Source organism: Fringilla coelebs, assembly GCF_963513975.1.
Source record: "Fringilla coelebs genome assembly, chromosome: Z".
Taxonomy (NCBI): domain Eukaryota; kingdom Metazoa; phylum Chordata; class Aves; order Passeriformes; family Fringillidae; genus Fringilla; species Fringilla coelebs.
In genome coordinates this window covers 14,619,252-14,633,401 of record NC_140031.1, presented here as the reverse complement: position 1 = coordinate 14,633,401, position 14,150 = coordinate 14,619,252, and the positions used below count along the sequence as shown (strand labels likewise).

At 38.4% G+C, this 14,150-nt stretch overlaps 1 protein-coding gene across 5 annotated transcripts in view; it reads right to left on the bottom strand.

Moving 5' to 3' along the window:
• NNT (nicotinamide nucleotide transhydrogenase) overlaps positions 1-14,138 on the bottom strand; it is a 43,049-nt gene extending 28,911 nt beyond the window's left edge. The window contains exons 1-8 of one of the 5 annotated variants that reach the window (XM_084225442.1): positions 14,054-14,138; positions 12,940-13,134; positions 5,723-5,952; positions 4,403-4,620; positions 3,771-3,858; positions 3,066-3,154; positions 2,070-2,257; positions 1,177-1,310 (exon numbers count right to left, since the gene is read on the bottom strand). In XM_084225442.1, coding sequence (XP_084081568.1) covers positions 1,177-1,310; positions 2,070-2,257; positions 3,066-3,154; positions 3,771-3,858; positions 4,403-4,620; positions 5,723-5,952; positions 12,940-13,090 — 1,098 coding nt within the window. In that variant the 5' untranslated portion in view covers positions 13,091-13,134; positions 14,054-14,138. Of the gene's footprint in view, positions 1-1,176; positions 1,311-2,069; positions 2,258-3,065; positions 3,155-3,770; positions 3,859-4,402; positions 4,621-5,722; positions 5,953-12,939; positions 13,135-13,868; positions 13,889-13,972 lie in introns of those variants that run through there. The other 4 variants (XM_084225443.1, XM_084225446.1, XM_084225445.1 and 1 more) reach the window with 4 other exon arrangements.
• Between the last annotated feature and the right edge of the window lie 12 nt (positions 14,139-14,150).

Genomic DNA, 14,150 nt, shown 5'->3' with positions numbered 1-14,150 from the left:
GAGATGTTTAAAAGAAGGCATGTGTTAAAACACTGCTGCCACAACTTACAGCTAAGATCCATACACGCTTCCAGAAGTCTGGCTTCCTAATGCAATGCTCTGGCACAATCCTAATAGTTCTGCACTGCTGCTATTTTCCATAACACAGAGCCAGTACACTAAATCCAGTGGTAATACTCATCTGACTAAAAGTGTTCCATATAAACCCTTCATGCAAGTATCTGCTTACTACTCTTTTACATTCTCTAGTTTCAGGTTTTAAGCAATGACATCAAAAGCCCTAGAAAGCCACAAAGACAAGTGCAAAGTGATTCTTTCATATATACAAACAGAATTCTGCTTATGTCAATGCCAACCATGGCAGCAGTGTCCTACAGACTTCCCAAATAAACACATTATATCCTTGCATTACCAAATTACACCCTAGGAAATCTGCTACTATAAATCTCATCACCCAGATTTTTGTAATTGTTAGCAGACTTCCCATAAGCACCAAAAACAAAACCCAAAAAGCAGAAAGACAAGTTCCCAACTGAGCAAATGAACACTGGAGCAAAACCAAAGTAGTTCAGTCCAGACCAAAGGGCTTACTTTAAGGAACCAACTTATGCTACATCTACTTTGGGTTTCAAGTGCTTTGGATACTCTATGGGCGACACACTCACATTACTGAAGATAAAGAAAAGCAAAGTCAGCACCCTCCTGAAGCTGAAATAGTACTGAATAAGCCAGAGACTTTGTACTGAAGTAAACACTGAGAGTCTGAACCTGCTTAGCTTTGCCTATGACAGGAAATGTTAACCTCCAGCCATGGGAGGTGATAAGCAAATCAAAGAACCTATTGCTAGTGCTGTGTTTTTAGCTAGACCAAGAGATAGATATCAAATCTCACCTTCAACTCAGAAGACAGAAACACTGGACTTGGAAGTTTAAGTAGCAAGAATTCTGTAATAACCATTAACAACCAAATTAACACTATACAAAGGTGTTAGTTTCTTTAAAAATATTCAAATTTATGTATTTAAATAGTGACCAAATGCAAATCTAAAGGATTACTTCAGCCCAAAGCAGCTGAAAGACTGTTGAAAATTCAGCTGCTTATTTTCTGCATATAGTTTACAAAACACCATGGAAGTTCAGGTGAACTGAGAATTAACTGCAGATTAAAATGCTCACCTTATGAACATACATTTCTCCAGGCTTTGTAGTCTCAATATTTCCTCCTGCTTCTGCAGCTAAATCCACAACAACTGAACCTTCCTTCATAGATTCAATCATATCTTTCTTAAACAAGATTGGAGCTTTTTTGCCTGACAAAACAAGGCATAGCAAGTTAAACACAAAATAGAGCTTTCTATCTGTTGAGCTTAGGAGATGACTTCTCCTCTTTGCTCTATTTATAAGCTTTAATTTTGTAAGAAAAAATTTCAAGTAATTGGTACCTAGGACAAAAAAAAAAACACAAAAAGTTTTTTTAGAAAGACAGAAGAAGTGCTAGAACACCCCGCTCCAAAAGCATGCAAGAAAGTTATGCATGGTTCTCTACCAAAAATAAGTCTAATTCTGCCAGTCTTAACATCCAATCTTACAATTTCAGTCATAACAAAAAAAAATTTAAAAAAAAAAAGTCACCATACTGCCAGCTATTAAAATAGAGATATTGTGCAACACAAAGCACTAAAACCTATGCTCTACATTACTATGTTTCAACTATAAAAGACAGCTCCATTTCATTTAGACTTGTTTCAGTGCACACGTTGTACAGCAGAAGTAGCAGTGATGCAATAGATATGCAAGAGAATTCTATATTCTCACTTTATTACAAAACACTCCTTTTTAATTAAGAAAAACATGACGATATTTGATTCATACTGATAGTCTATAAAAACAAAAGTTGCTTAAAAAAAAAAAGGACACGCTTTAAAATCAGGCCTTGATCACAGAAGTGTCAAGGTACACGCTCACACAGACGTAATTCATTAACACCTCTATTTTCACGCAGATGCAACCTCAAAATATGACAACTTACCTAGAAGAATGAAAATTGGCATTTTTCACATAAAGCATACCTGGAATAAGTGCTGTAGTGATGATAATGTCAACATCTTGGCACTGTTTGGCAAAGAGTTTCATTTCAGCTTCAATAAATTCTTTGGACATTTCTTTAGCATAACCACCTTGTCCCTCTCCAGATTCCTTTATGTCTACTTCCAAAGGCTCAGCGCCAAGAGACTTGAACTGTTCCAGGGCTGCAGCCCTAGAAAAAGAAAATTATAGTTGAGAGAAAAACCACTGCTTTAAAAATACAACATGACTCTACCAGTGGTTTTAGTACCAATCTTCAGACAAGAGATGTAAAATTTATTCTAGTACTAAGGAGACCATAACAAAAGTCCTCAGCTTTCTGTACGCAGTGCAAAAAATAATTGCATTGATAAATTTAGGTTCCAGTCAGACTTGAGTAAGGAATGAAGCCAGCCTATGGTTTCCTGTATAGTCAGCAGAGTTGCTTCAAGAAAAACCTCAGAGCTGAGGTTTTGCTGATTAATGCTCCTCATGCATTTCTGTTGTCATGACTTGGTAAATCTACAGCCCAGCTGAAGGTGCCAAAAATGGAAGATAAGCACAGAACCCATGACCTTGTCTTTAAACTGTGAGATGGGAAGTATTAGTAAGACTTATTTTAATGGGGAAAATTGCCAGGGGGTGGGTGTTTGAAATTGTGGCTTGTCAATATTCTGTAATTTATTTTGCATCATATGACATCACATTAAATAAAGAAACTACATTTCAGTGTTAGGTGAACAGTGACAGAATTAAACATAAATGTTCTTGAATCTCAAGACAGAAGTATCGAGAGTTCTTAAGAAGGGAATTAAAATAAAAATGGAAAAGTTTTAGACAGATTTTAAAATTAATAAAACATGAAGGACTAATAATGGCATAAAAATGGTAGGAAGTGAATTATGACTCAGTGTAGTACAAATTATTCCACTCTAATACAGCCATAAACAACTTAATCTTCAAGTAATTTCAGACTGATACTACAGCTCTCACACCCTTACCTAGTATCAAATCCACGAACCACTGCACCCATCGATTTTGCTGCTCCTGCAGAAGCCAGGCCAGCAACCCCTCCTCCAATGATCAGCACCTAAAATGATAAATCTCATTAACCAGCCATTTAAACAAGATACCTTACAACAAAACCAAATTTAATTGGGCAGTTACTCCACACATCCAACAATTTAAAAGCTGTAACTCCTAATTACACACATCTAAGAGGCAACTCTTCTGTAGCTAATAGTTTCTCTAAGTAAATACAGGTTTTCTTCTTGATTTATCTTCCTTTTTTTCTTCCCTAATTCTACTTTCATTTCTCTTCAGTCCAATCCACCTGTAATTCCAATCAAGTGAATCTTTCCACTGCACTCCTCAATGCACCAGAAATACCAGTATCTCTGAATTTTCTTAACTGCTTCCTCACCTTCTCCTACTTTGAAAAAAAAAATAAATCCAACCCCTTATAGCTAATCTGATGTTTAAAACTAAGCAAACTTAAAAAAATTCAAATTATTCTATTATTCCCAAAATAAAACCAGAACAGATGTGAATAAAAAGTGGTATGAGAATAATTACAGTGATTTCTGTAGTCTCTAGAAACAGCCCAAAGGCAGGAAAAAAGCCTTTTAACATAGTTTCAGCAACAGATACCTTTGCTCAGAAATTCACATATTCTTTTGCCACAGTGTGTGTTTAACTGCACATACCTTTGCTGGAGGAACTTTACCAGCAGCTGTGATTTGACCCGTGAAAAATCGACCGAAGTGATTTGCTGCCAGGACTACAGCCTTGTAACTGTCAATCAAGGATGAACACATATCAGTGCTTTCTCAGATTCAGTAAATTCCATTCATTACATCAATCTAAAAGATGAACATTTGACCAGAGTATGTGTAGGATAAAGCAAGCTTAGTATTTTACCATTGAACAGAAGCTTAATAGTCTTTATTCATATTTCTATGGAGACATCTGACAATATTTGATCTTTTGTTTGTAACTACCATGGCAATTGCATTCACAATGAGTGTTCTTTGGGTCAGTTAGCTCCTAACAACACCAGATCCCCATGACAGACAATCTGTACTCAAGATAACTTAGTGCAGAGCAAAAAGGTACTAGACAAAACAGTCAAGGAATTAGAAGAATTGTGTTCAGTTTTGTTTATTTTAGAAGCATTGCTCTGATCTGCTATAAAGATAACCATAAAAAACTTTAACACTCCCCTGCTTGAAACAGCTCTGCATGAAAATAGAGATGTAGAATCATTTTAGATATACCTAATATCAAAGCACATGATTCTAATCCGCTATACTTAATGAAGGAAAAAAAAAAATCATACCCAGCAATGTTGGCCATTGAGCTAAGTGCATCATATCCCTGAGCAATGGTGACCCGTGGAACCTGATCCATAGCCAAGACAGTAGCTTTTTTTTCTGCAAGTTTTTTCAGGAGGTCTGGATTTTGTGCTGGGTAGATAAAACTAATCAGGGTTGCTGCTGTCTTGAAAAGATCTACCTCATGTACACCTAGAGATGAGTTATGTATAGGAGCTCTCACCTGAAAAAGACAGAAGTTTAAAAGTTAATCAGAGGAAAGAAATCAGAATACATTCCACTTACTTTCTCTCAGGTTGAAGTCTGTCCATTCCCATCCAAAAAGTACAAAAAGAAGTACATCAAAGGCTATTTACATAACTGAACTAATAACTGCACTTCCCAGCTGCAGTCCACATCATGGAATTGGCTCTAGGTGGATTGATGACAGGGCAAAAATTGTCAGCACACACCTTCACAAAGGTCTGATGACTTCTAACTAGCAGTCACTTGCTTTTGTAACAGACAGGTACCCTCAAACTGACCATTTTTAAGCAAAATGATTACTCAACAGATATGACAATTAAGCTCCACAAACTAAGAATCACTAATAAGGTTGCAGTACATAACAATGTATAGGGCATTTCATGCCAAATGTCCTGCAGACACTGATCTTCATCTTTATTCACTTCTGAGTTTCTCACTTTTCTCCAAAGAGAAACCTACTTAAAAGCATGGTCCACAGAGCAGCTCACAGAAATTCAATGTTCAATGTTGATGGGGTAATTTTAAACAGAGCAAAGGAAACTAAACCAAAGGAAGCCTCAATAAGGTAAAGGTATTTTTCTCTTTTTTTCCCTTCAGGACTCGCACAACCTAAGACCTGTCAAGTAAGATTGCTTTTCTCAAATTTTTAAACACACCTTTTCTGTGGAATTCAGAGAGTTACATAATCATATTTTCTAAATCCCAAACCACACTATTTAAAGAGTAAGTACACTTAAATATTACCAATTTTGGATAAAAGATTTCTTAGAGCAGGGCTTTCATCTGACTAGATTCCAGAACTAGTCTACCTCACTCCAGAAAGCACAACAACTCTTAGGTAGTTAAAAACTTGCTAGAGATATTATCCACATTTTTTTCAACACTGTAATTTACTTTTTTTAGTGCAGGTGCATGCCTGAGCTATTAAAAAAACCCAAAATTTTAATCAGAACTCAAAATGGAAAACAGTAATTTAAAGGACCTTACTTACTGAATTTTCCACAGATTATCAGAAAAAAAAAAACCTATACATTTCTTCAAAAACAATGTAATAGGAAATATACTAATAAAGCAATTACTTTCACAACCAAATCAGAAGCCAAGACTTCCTTGGTCCCCTGGATCTTTGCTCCAACTTCTCTGTAATGGTCATCAGAAAATTTAGAAGCTTCTCCGGCACCAGATTCCACCACAACATTGAAGCCTTGCTTAACCAAGGCTTGAACTCCAGCCGGTGACAGAGCCACTCTCTTCTCATTCTCAAATATCTCCTTGGGAACACCCACAGTCAGTTGTTTATATGGAATTCCTGTAATAGTGGCAGATAAGACAGCATTAGTTGTACTAAACATTAATTAACTGATATAAGGGACACTCTTCAATGTTGTACAGACACATGCAAACACATGTCACAGTTAGCAATTCTCCCTCCCAAGGGAGGAGGAAGCAGAATGCTATTTTCTAGGAACATCATTTACATTTCCTTAAATTACACCATCTTCCTAGAGATCCTTGTTCTCTCAGCGATCAGCAGGTGAGCACAATCAGCCACACAAGCAATAACAAGTGTTTGGTGCAGTTCATACTCATTGTCATTTACACAGCTCTGATTGTGTAACTGGCATTCTGATTTACACAATACCTCGTGTACTGGTGATAACACATTCTGCCTTCTGCCTCAGGCCAGAATTTAAATTGCTTTCTAATCACTTCTAGGTTATTGTGAAGAAAGAAATAAATGAGCTTGAACAGTGGAACTGCAATTTAACTGAATATGTTTGTAATGTATATCAAATTATGCCAAATCACTATTATGGAATGCAACATACACACCACAAAGTACACTGAAAGGCATAACTACATCAATAAGGTACTCTAAAAGTTGCCACAGAAATGAAAAATGTGAATTCAGAAGTAGTTGAAGAATAAAGGAATATACAGCTAGTAGTTTCTTCAAAGTATTTCTCTTCAAAGTAATTTCCTTGTCTTAACTTGTTCAAAGCTCCACTGACTAACATCAGGAAACTGCTGAAGCTGAAATTTATGTTTTAGTTAAAGTTTTCAAATTACAAATATCAAGCTTAATTCGAGTACAATTTGGGGGCTTTCAGTCTCACATCTGAGAGATAAACTTCTCTGATCCAAACAAGTGTTTAAATACATTATTTATGAATACACAGGCTCAAGCAGAATAATCATACATAAAACTATTACATTGCTTCAATTACGCTGACAGCATGCAGTCCAACACATAGGCTGAATCCTATGCCAGCTTTCACTTACATCTATCCAGAATTTAAACCTGGATTGTAACGTTACTATGCAAAACATTTACACCACATAAATATTAATAAACTATAATTTGAGCAGTCTAAGCAGTCACTCATATTAATGATCAAGCAACAACAACAGCAACAACAAAGCCCACCAAAGAAACTCCAAACCTAAAAAAGGGGAGAAAGTGGATGAGAGGCTTGTTTAAAATTGCAAATCTCTTTTTAAATTGTCCAACAATACTATGTATTGTGCTATAAAAAATTGTACCAGGCAAAGAATGCAAATTTTAGGAAGGCCTCCTTCTGACTTTGAGATAGAAACAAGCAAAAAAAAGCTAAAAAAATACCACAATATAAAAGCTTTGAGGAACTAGATTTAAAATATCAGAATAAATAATCTGTGAAATTGAACCTGGATTGCAATGTGCCTAAAGTTGACAACTTGAAAATGTTTTTGGTTAGAAATTTTTAAGCTACTGCCAACTTACTATATTCTGAAAAACCAGTACAGAGCTGCTAAGAACTGGTACTTAAATATCTACTTATACTTCTCAGCCTACTAACACATTTAAAAAATAATTAACACATTCAACAAGACAGAATGAAAGCTCACCAGACAAATAAGTTCATTACTTCTAATTGCCGCACCAGAGGAGGTTTTACTGAACCACAGGAGGTTCAGGTTGGATACCAGGAAGAACTTCTTCACTGAAAGGATGTTAAGCACTGGAATGGGTTGCTAAATGGAAGTGGTCAAGCCACCATCCCTGGAAGAGCTCAAGAAATGACTGGATGTGGCACTTGGTGCTATGGCTTAATTGACAACGTGGTGTTCAGTCAAAGGTTTAACTTGATCTTAGAGGTCTTCTCCAACCTTAATGATTCTATGATTTTAATTACTTCTACTTTTTTTTTAATCTTTGCCTTTGAAATTTGACTAATAAAATAGTAACAAATAATTTGAAGATAGAAGTGTTTTGATGTTTTATATGTTGCAGAATATCTGAAATATTGTAATCACAAGACAACACTCAAATTCAGAAAAACATACATTCATAGAACATAAAGCCAAAACAGGAGCAAGAATGCATATCTAAAACAACAGATCCACAAAGGTAACAGAGCTTTGCAATGATTTGTTCACCAGCAAATCTAAACATCACCGTGCAACTCAGGCCATACCCACCACAGCAGCACTAACCACTTGTTACCAGCTGTGGTAACTGTTGCTGTCACTCAAATTACCCTTGTCATTTGAAGAGACTTTTCTCCTCATCTCTTCTAATTACTACACAATAAAGTCCTGCTTCTGATTTTCACTAAATCAACCCGGTGGAAATGAGCTCTCTTGTCTCTTAGAAGCAGGAATGAAACCTAGAAGATTGAAATTTGTTAGGATAACAGAGATCAATCACAATTTCAGAATTTCAGAGAGGAAGTAGCTCTAGGGGAGGATACGATGCATGACACTTTTCAAAAAGCACTGAGAAAAGTTAAGAACTAAAGAAACCTTCCCCTTCTTGTTTTGGAAGTTTTTGTAGCACAAGAATGCCAAAGGGGAGGAAAGGAGGGGGAAAACATGGGGGAAAATAGGGGAAGGGAAAAACAAGGGGAAAGGAGGAAGGAAAAAAGGAAGGGGAAAGGAGGAGCAAACAGGGAAAGGAATAAATTACAGCATAAAGGAAATAGATAACTGCAAATTTAAAGGTACAAAGACATTTGACTAAAGCTTTTATTTTTCTCAAGCAAATCTTCTTTTAGCTCCTAAGGCTCAAATGACAATAGAGGCTTCTAATTTCCTTTTGCACATTTGCTTCTGTGTGGAGTATCAGAATAGAAGAGTAAATGGCTAAAAGGACAGAAATATGCATTCACTAGATGTGTTTCCTCATTCCTCACTTCTTTCTTTATTGGTACATCTTGCATGCAATAAAAATTAGTACAACTTCTTCAGATGGAAAGTATTTGCACCTTATTTAGTAAACAGAATGATCACAGACCAGCACTGAGGAATGTGCTCTTCTCAGAGCTTTAGGAGTCTAAATCCAACATAAATATCCAACAAGTCTCATTTGCCTATCTACCTTTCTTCTCTATCCCAGTATCAGAACTCCAGCAATCCATAAATACAAAAACAAATGAATACATAAGCAAACTGTCAGTTTGCCAGCTTATAGCTAGAGTAGGTATAAGACATTTTTCAAGTAGACTGCTCTGAGCTTCCACATGATTCAGCAACAAAATGGAGCAGATATCTACAGCTCAAAAACAAAGATCTATCTTAAAACTACAGTACAGGTCTTGGGAAGAAAGGGTTAAAAAGTGGAACACTGGCACGGAGGATGGCAAAGCTCCCTTTCAGCTGGAAATAACTCATGATAAGCCTATGTGAACAGCAGGTCTGTGATGATTTAGTGGTGCCCGTGTCTCTGCTTGTTTTCCTTTGCCCTGCTTCAGCAATACCCCGATAGCGAAGTAAAGGAAATAAATTTACTCTTTGGATTCTAGACATGACTTTGAGGTTTTCCCACCTGCCTGTCTGCGCTGACGCATGCAACAAGGTATGATCACTACTTGAGCTAGAGGAAGCTTTGCAACTAACACAGATTTGGTTTGTTGGATTCAGCAATTTCATCAAAGTCAATAGTTTTGAAAGGCTGAAAACTAGGATTATAAACTTAGGACCTTGATTTAGGTTTTATTTTGAGGAAGTTCATCTGCTATCCCTACCAGGGGTTTAAACTCACGTTAGAGTGTGAAGCCTACAAATTGTCTCTCTAATCCTTCGTGTCAGATAATCTCTTTAAGTACTGCCTTGAGTAGGTTTTAGTGACTTACTGCTTTATGACATCATGGACATCTTCCAAATACTGAGTAATATTACATACCTGGAGCACCTTTTTGACTCATGAAGTTTTTTAATATATTGAGTACTTAGGTTCTGCCACTATCAGAAGAAGAATCATTAAATTTCACAGGTCTTAGAATGGAATATACATTCCAATGAAATGCTCTGGCATATACCATATAACTTAGAACTTGAAAAAACTAGTGAGAAGCTACTCTCTCATTCCCTTACCACAATCCTAACTGTGTAATGAAGACAAATTCAAACTTCAAGTAAACAAAACTATAACTGTGACTTTCTCCATGTAACTTCTATCTACAAGTATCTTAGAGAAGATTATAAGTCAAAACTATAGCAGAAAATACAGTTTTTTGATCTCCTTAACCTGACTTTAAGAAGTAGTCTGCAAAAAAACAGGATCAACCAATAGCAAGTGACTTAGGGAAAAGATAAAAGAGAAGTTTTGACTATATGCCATGTGTTCTGGGATTGAAAACAGGATGCCTATTTTTAATGTTACTCTAATAACCTTTAAACAAACCATCTCACCTGTCCTGAAGATGAGGACATATTCTAAATAACAGCAATATGATGTTGGCAAAAAGAAAAAAAATGGTACAGAAGATTAAATGAACACCTGATCCCTCCTGTTACATAAATAAGGAATTTTTTTTAAAGGGAAATTAAAGGAGAATATTTTTTTGTGTATAAATAAAAGAAAGCTTACCTAGAGTACTAATTAAAAATGAACTGTTACAGGTTTAGAAAAAAACAGGAAAATTTAACAAATAACTCTCAAAATAAAAAGAATATTTAAAATCCAAAAATAGAGAGGGGTAAAAGTCATAGAGCTGTAGGACAAACTAATCTGGAAGTATACTGGGAAGCCCAGTCCATCACTCCATATGCACCTTTTCCAGGCCTTCAGAAAGTTTTGTATCTGTTTCTGAAGTAGCTGGTCCTAGTGACTACCTGGCACAGATTATGGGAGTACTTGTTTACACCTGTATGAAAGTTCCTATATTTCTATTAAGCAAGTAGCAGCATAGTAGCTGGCAGTAAGAAAATTATCCATGCTCCAAGTTTACTTTTCAGCTGACTCTGTATCTCCATATTTCTTCTCCTCAAGCAGCTGTTGCTCTTGCACATAACATAGCCTGGATGGAATGAAAGCTAACCTGAGACAAGGGAAGTAATAACTACAGCCTTAAAAAGAATCACTGTGACACTAGTCTTTTCAGAAAACTTACTCTTCTTAGTAATACAGTGATTTTACCAAGTGTTACAATAATCAAAGCTAATTTCTGAATTACTAAAATACAGTTCTTTTGAATCTGTTACATTTTGATTCAGGAGCACTTTAAAAGTAAATATAAGCAATAGCCCTGCTTCTAATTTGTCATTAAATTGCTGTTTTCTCCTTCATTTGTCCTCTACCAAATGACAAATCACATGCTACCAAAGCATACTACAAGGACAGCTTAATTATCAACCAAAAGACTACCAAACTTGTAATTCTCCATATTAAATAACTGCATTTTGTGAATACTACTAATCCTTAAATAAGGACTTCCACACAACAGATTTGACAGGGCAGCACTGAGCATTAAACATGACACTAGTCAGAATTCTCCATCCTTGTGTGAAAATTTTTCAAAAGTTATTCTTCAAAAAGAGAAAATTCGCACACATAGAGTAGCATACCAATTTCAGTAAAACAGAAGAGACCCTTTAGTTTCATGATGAAATTTGTGGTCAAAGCCAAATACAAGATTGATTCCAAATTCAAACAAGGACACTTACCTGGAATATCTGAGAAAGAACTTTGAACCTAGTTTCCTATGTTCCAGTTTATGCTCCCAACCAAGGGACAATCTGCCATATGAAGACTGACAGATGTCTCTTTCATTCTGATATTTAACGTGGATAAAAAATTGAGAGGATCTCAAATCTATCAAAGACATTCTGGTTTTAGCACACAACTGTGATACGGATTTATCAGGAGCCCTCAGAGTAAAGAAACTTCCCCTCATGACATTTCTTCAGAAGTTCCAAAATCTTCAGTCACCAAGTTGAAAGGACCACAAAATGCACCATTTACTGTTAGTACTGCCACAAATTTTACACAACACTGAACTACTTTCTACACAATTATGAATTCTACACAATTCTGAACTACTACATGCTACTTTTGTGTCCCATGTTTCCACAACCAGACACTTCTGTTTCTAACAGTACTACTATCCTTATACTCTCAAGTACCTAATGCAGTTACCTACTGTCTACATTTGGAAGAACCAAATGTCATGTGGGCAATCAGTCCAACTCTCCACATTAATCTTTTGCAGACCAAGATCCTACATCTGCACAAAAGCAGGGTCTCTAAATTCCAAGGGACACACTATCCATTCAGTAATAATGGGCAAAAATAGCAGTAAATCTGTATTAAGTATTCTTCAGTCTTCCTTCCAACTGTCAGGTTATATCCAGTATAGAACAGAGAAAAAAAATGTCAGTTCTGATCTTCATGTACCAGGCTCATATTAGAAACTGGAAAAAAGAGTACCCCCTTTCCCAGTTTTTTTTTCCTGAAAATACCTGAACTTGTCCATTATCTGCTCAAATGCAATTTGTGCGAACACACTAACAAAACCTACATGTGAAGATACGTATCAACAGTTTTTCAAAGTGATACAATGTAAGTGTTTCCTAAACAAAGTCAAGAGTTTTTTTTTAAGATGGGATAATAATGTCAACATATGCTAGCAGATACTGTCTTTGTGAGGTCTGTATTTTCTCTCATATGCATGCAAAGAACTGCACTACCAAAACTAATGGGGAACTCAGGATTTGAACTAAGAAAAGCATTTATTTAAATACTTCCTTCAAGCAAGGAAAGTATTAGCAGGAGCTCAAACCCTCTAACCATAAAAACTATGTGGATCCAAAGCATTCATAATAAACACAAACACCTTCTGCGTAAACCCTATAAAGCCAGTCTAAAATTGTGCTGCAACTGACTCAAGTATGCTGCTGACATGATTTAAGAGTGTTCTTTCTATTTTAAGTCTTTTCTGTACTAATGCAGATCTGAAAGAAAGAAAAAAGAAAGAAACCATTTAAATTCATGTTTTAAAATAAAACATTCCTTACAGTACTTTCATCAATTTACCTGGCTTTGGAGCTGCCTGAGACCCAAGCACCTGGTGGGTTCTAAACATTCGCAGGCACAGCACCTTCGCAGAACACGCCTTCGGCGGGAACACATTGCCTAAAACAGGAGCTGAGCATCCACTCACAGCAACACGCAGAAGGCTCGCCATTGCATCCAGAGCTCACAACAAATTCCTTGCCACGTATGGAACCCCTACAGCAAATGCGAAAACAAATCAAGAGTTATTAATGGCACTGGACAGAAGGCATGTAAACGCAGCAGGTTTAAAACCAGTCGACTGCCAGTAGCCACGAGACAATCATTCCTCACTACCTTTATCTTTCAGGCTAGGAAAAAAACCCCTATTTTTTTCCAAATTAAGAAAGACAGCTCTTAACCGAAACAACTGGCGCGACCAGCCGACCTAGGATCGCATTTCGGCGACTCAAGGCCATTTTCTCTTTACACCGTTGCTTTAAAACGGGAACTTTGGTACGGGAAAACCGCGGCGCCCCAAGGTACCAAACAAACTACTCCAAGAGTCACCCTGGGTGGGACACAGCTTGCAGGCGCTCGGGAGGCGCAGCAGAGCACGCACTCGGGGCGGGACACCCCGGGCAGCGGGCAGAGGAGCCGGGAATATGCTCTTCTCCCGGAATCCCGCCGGGCCCCCCTAGCAGCGGCGCCTTTTCTCTCCCGTCGCTATTTATAGCCCGCGGCCACCGAATGACCTTGGGCGGGCGGCTCGTCCCCCGCCATGCACTGTCCCCGCTCGGGGGACACCCCGCAGCCGCCACGTCCCCGCTCTCGACGGCCCCTTCCCGGGCCACCTGCCTCCTCCCGCACATCCGTCCCGCCACACTCCCTCCCTCCCTCCCTTCCTCCTTTCCCCCCGACAGCGTGGCACCGCTGTCTTCTCCCCACCAGCGGCTGGCCCCCACACGCACCGGGAGAATGAGGCGGTGCCGGCGCAGCCCCTCACGACGCGGCGCACACGCCCCGCGCGGAGCCCCGCACACGCTCCTCCCGCAGCCCCGCACCGAGCGCGCACCCAGCCCGCACCGAGCCCGCACAGCCCCGCTCCACGGGCCTCCACAGAGGGCTCCGCGCACCGCCGCGCGCGCACACGCACCGCCGCAGCCCCGCACGACGCCGCGCTCCCACCCGCGGTGCCGCCGCCGCGGCTCCGACCGACCTTGGGGCGGGGCGGGGGCGGGCCCGTGCCCGCC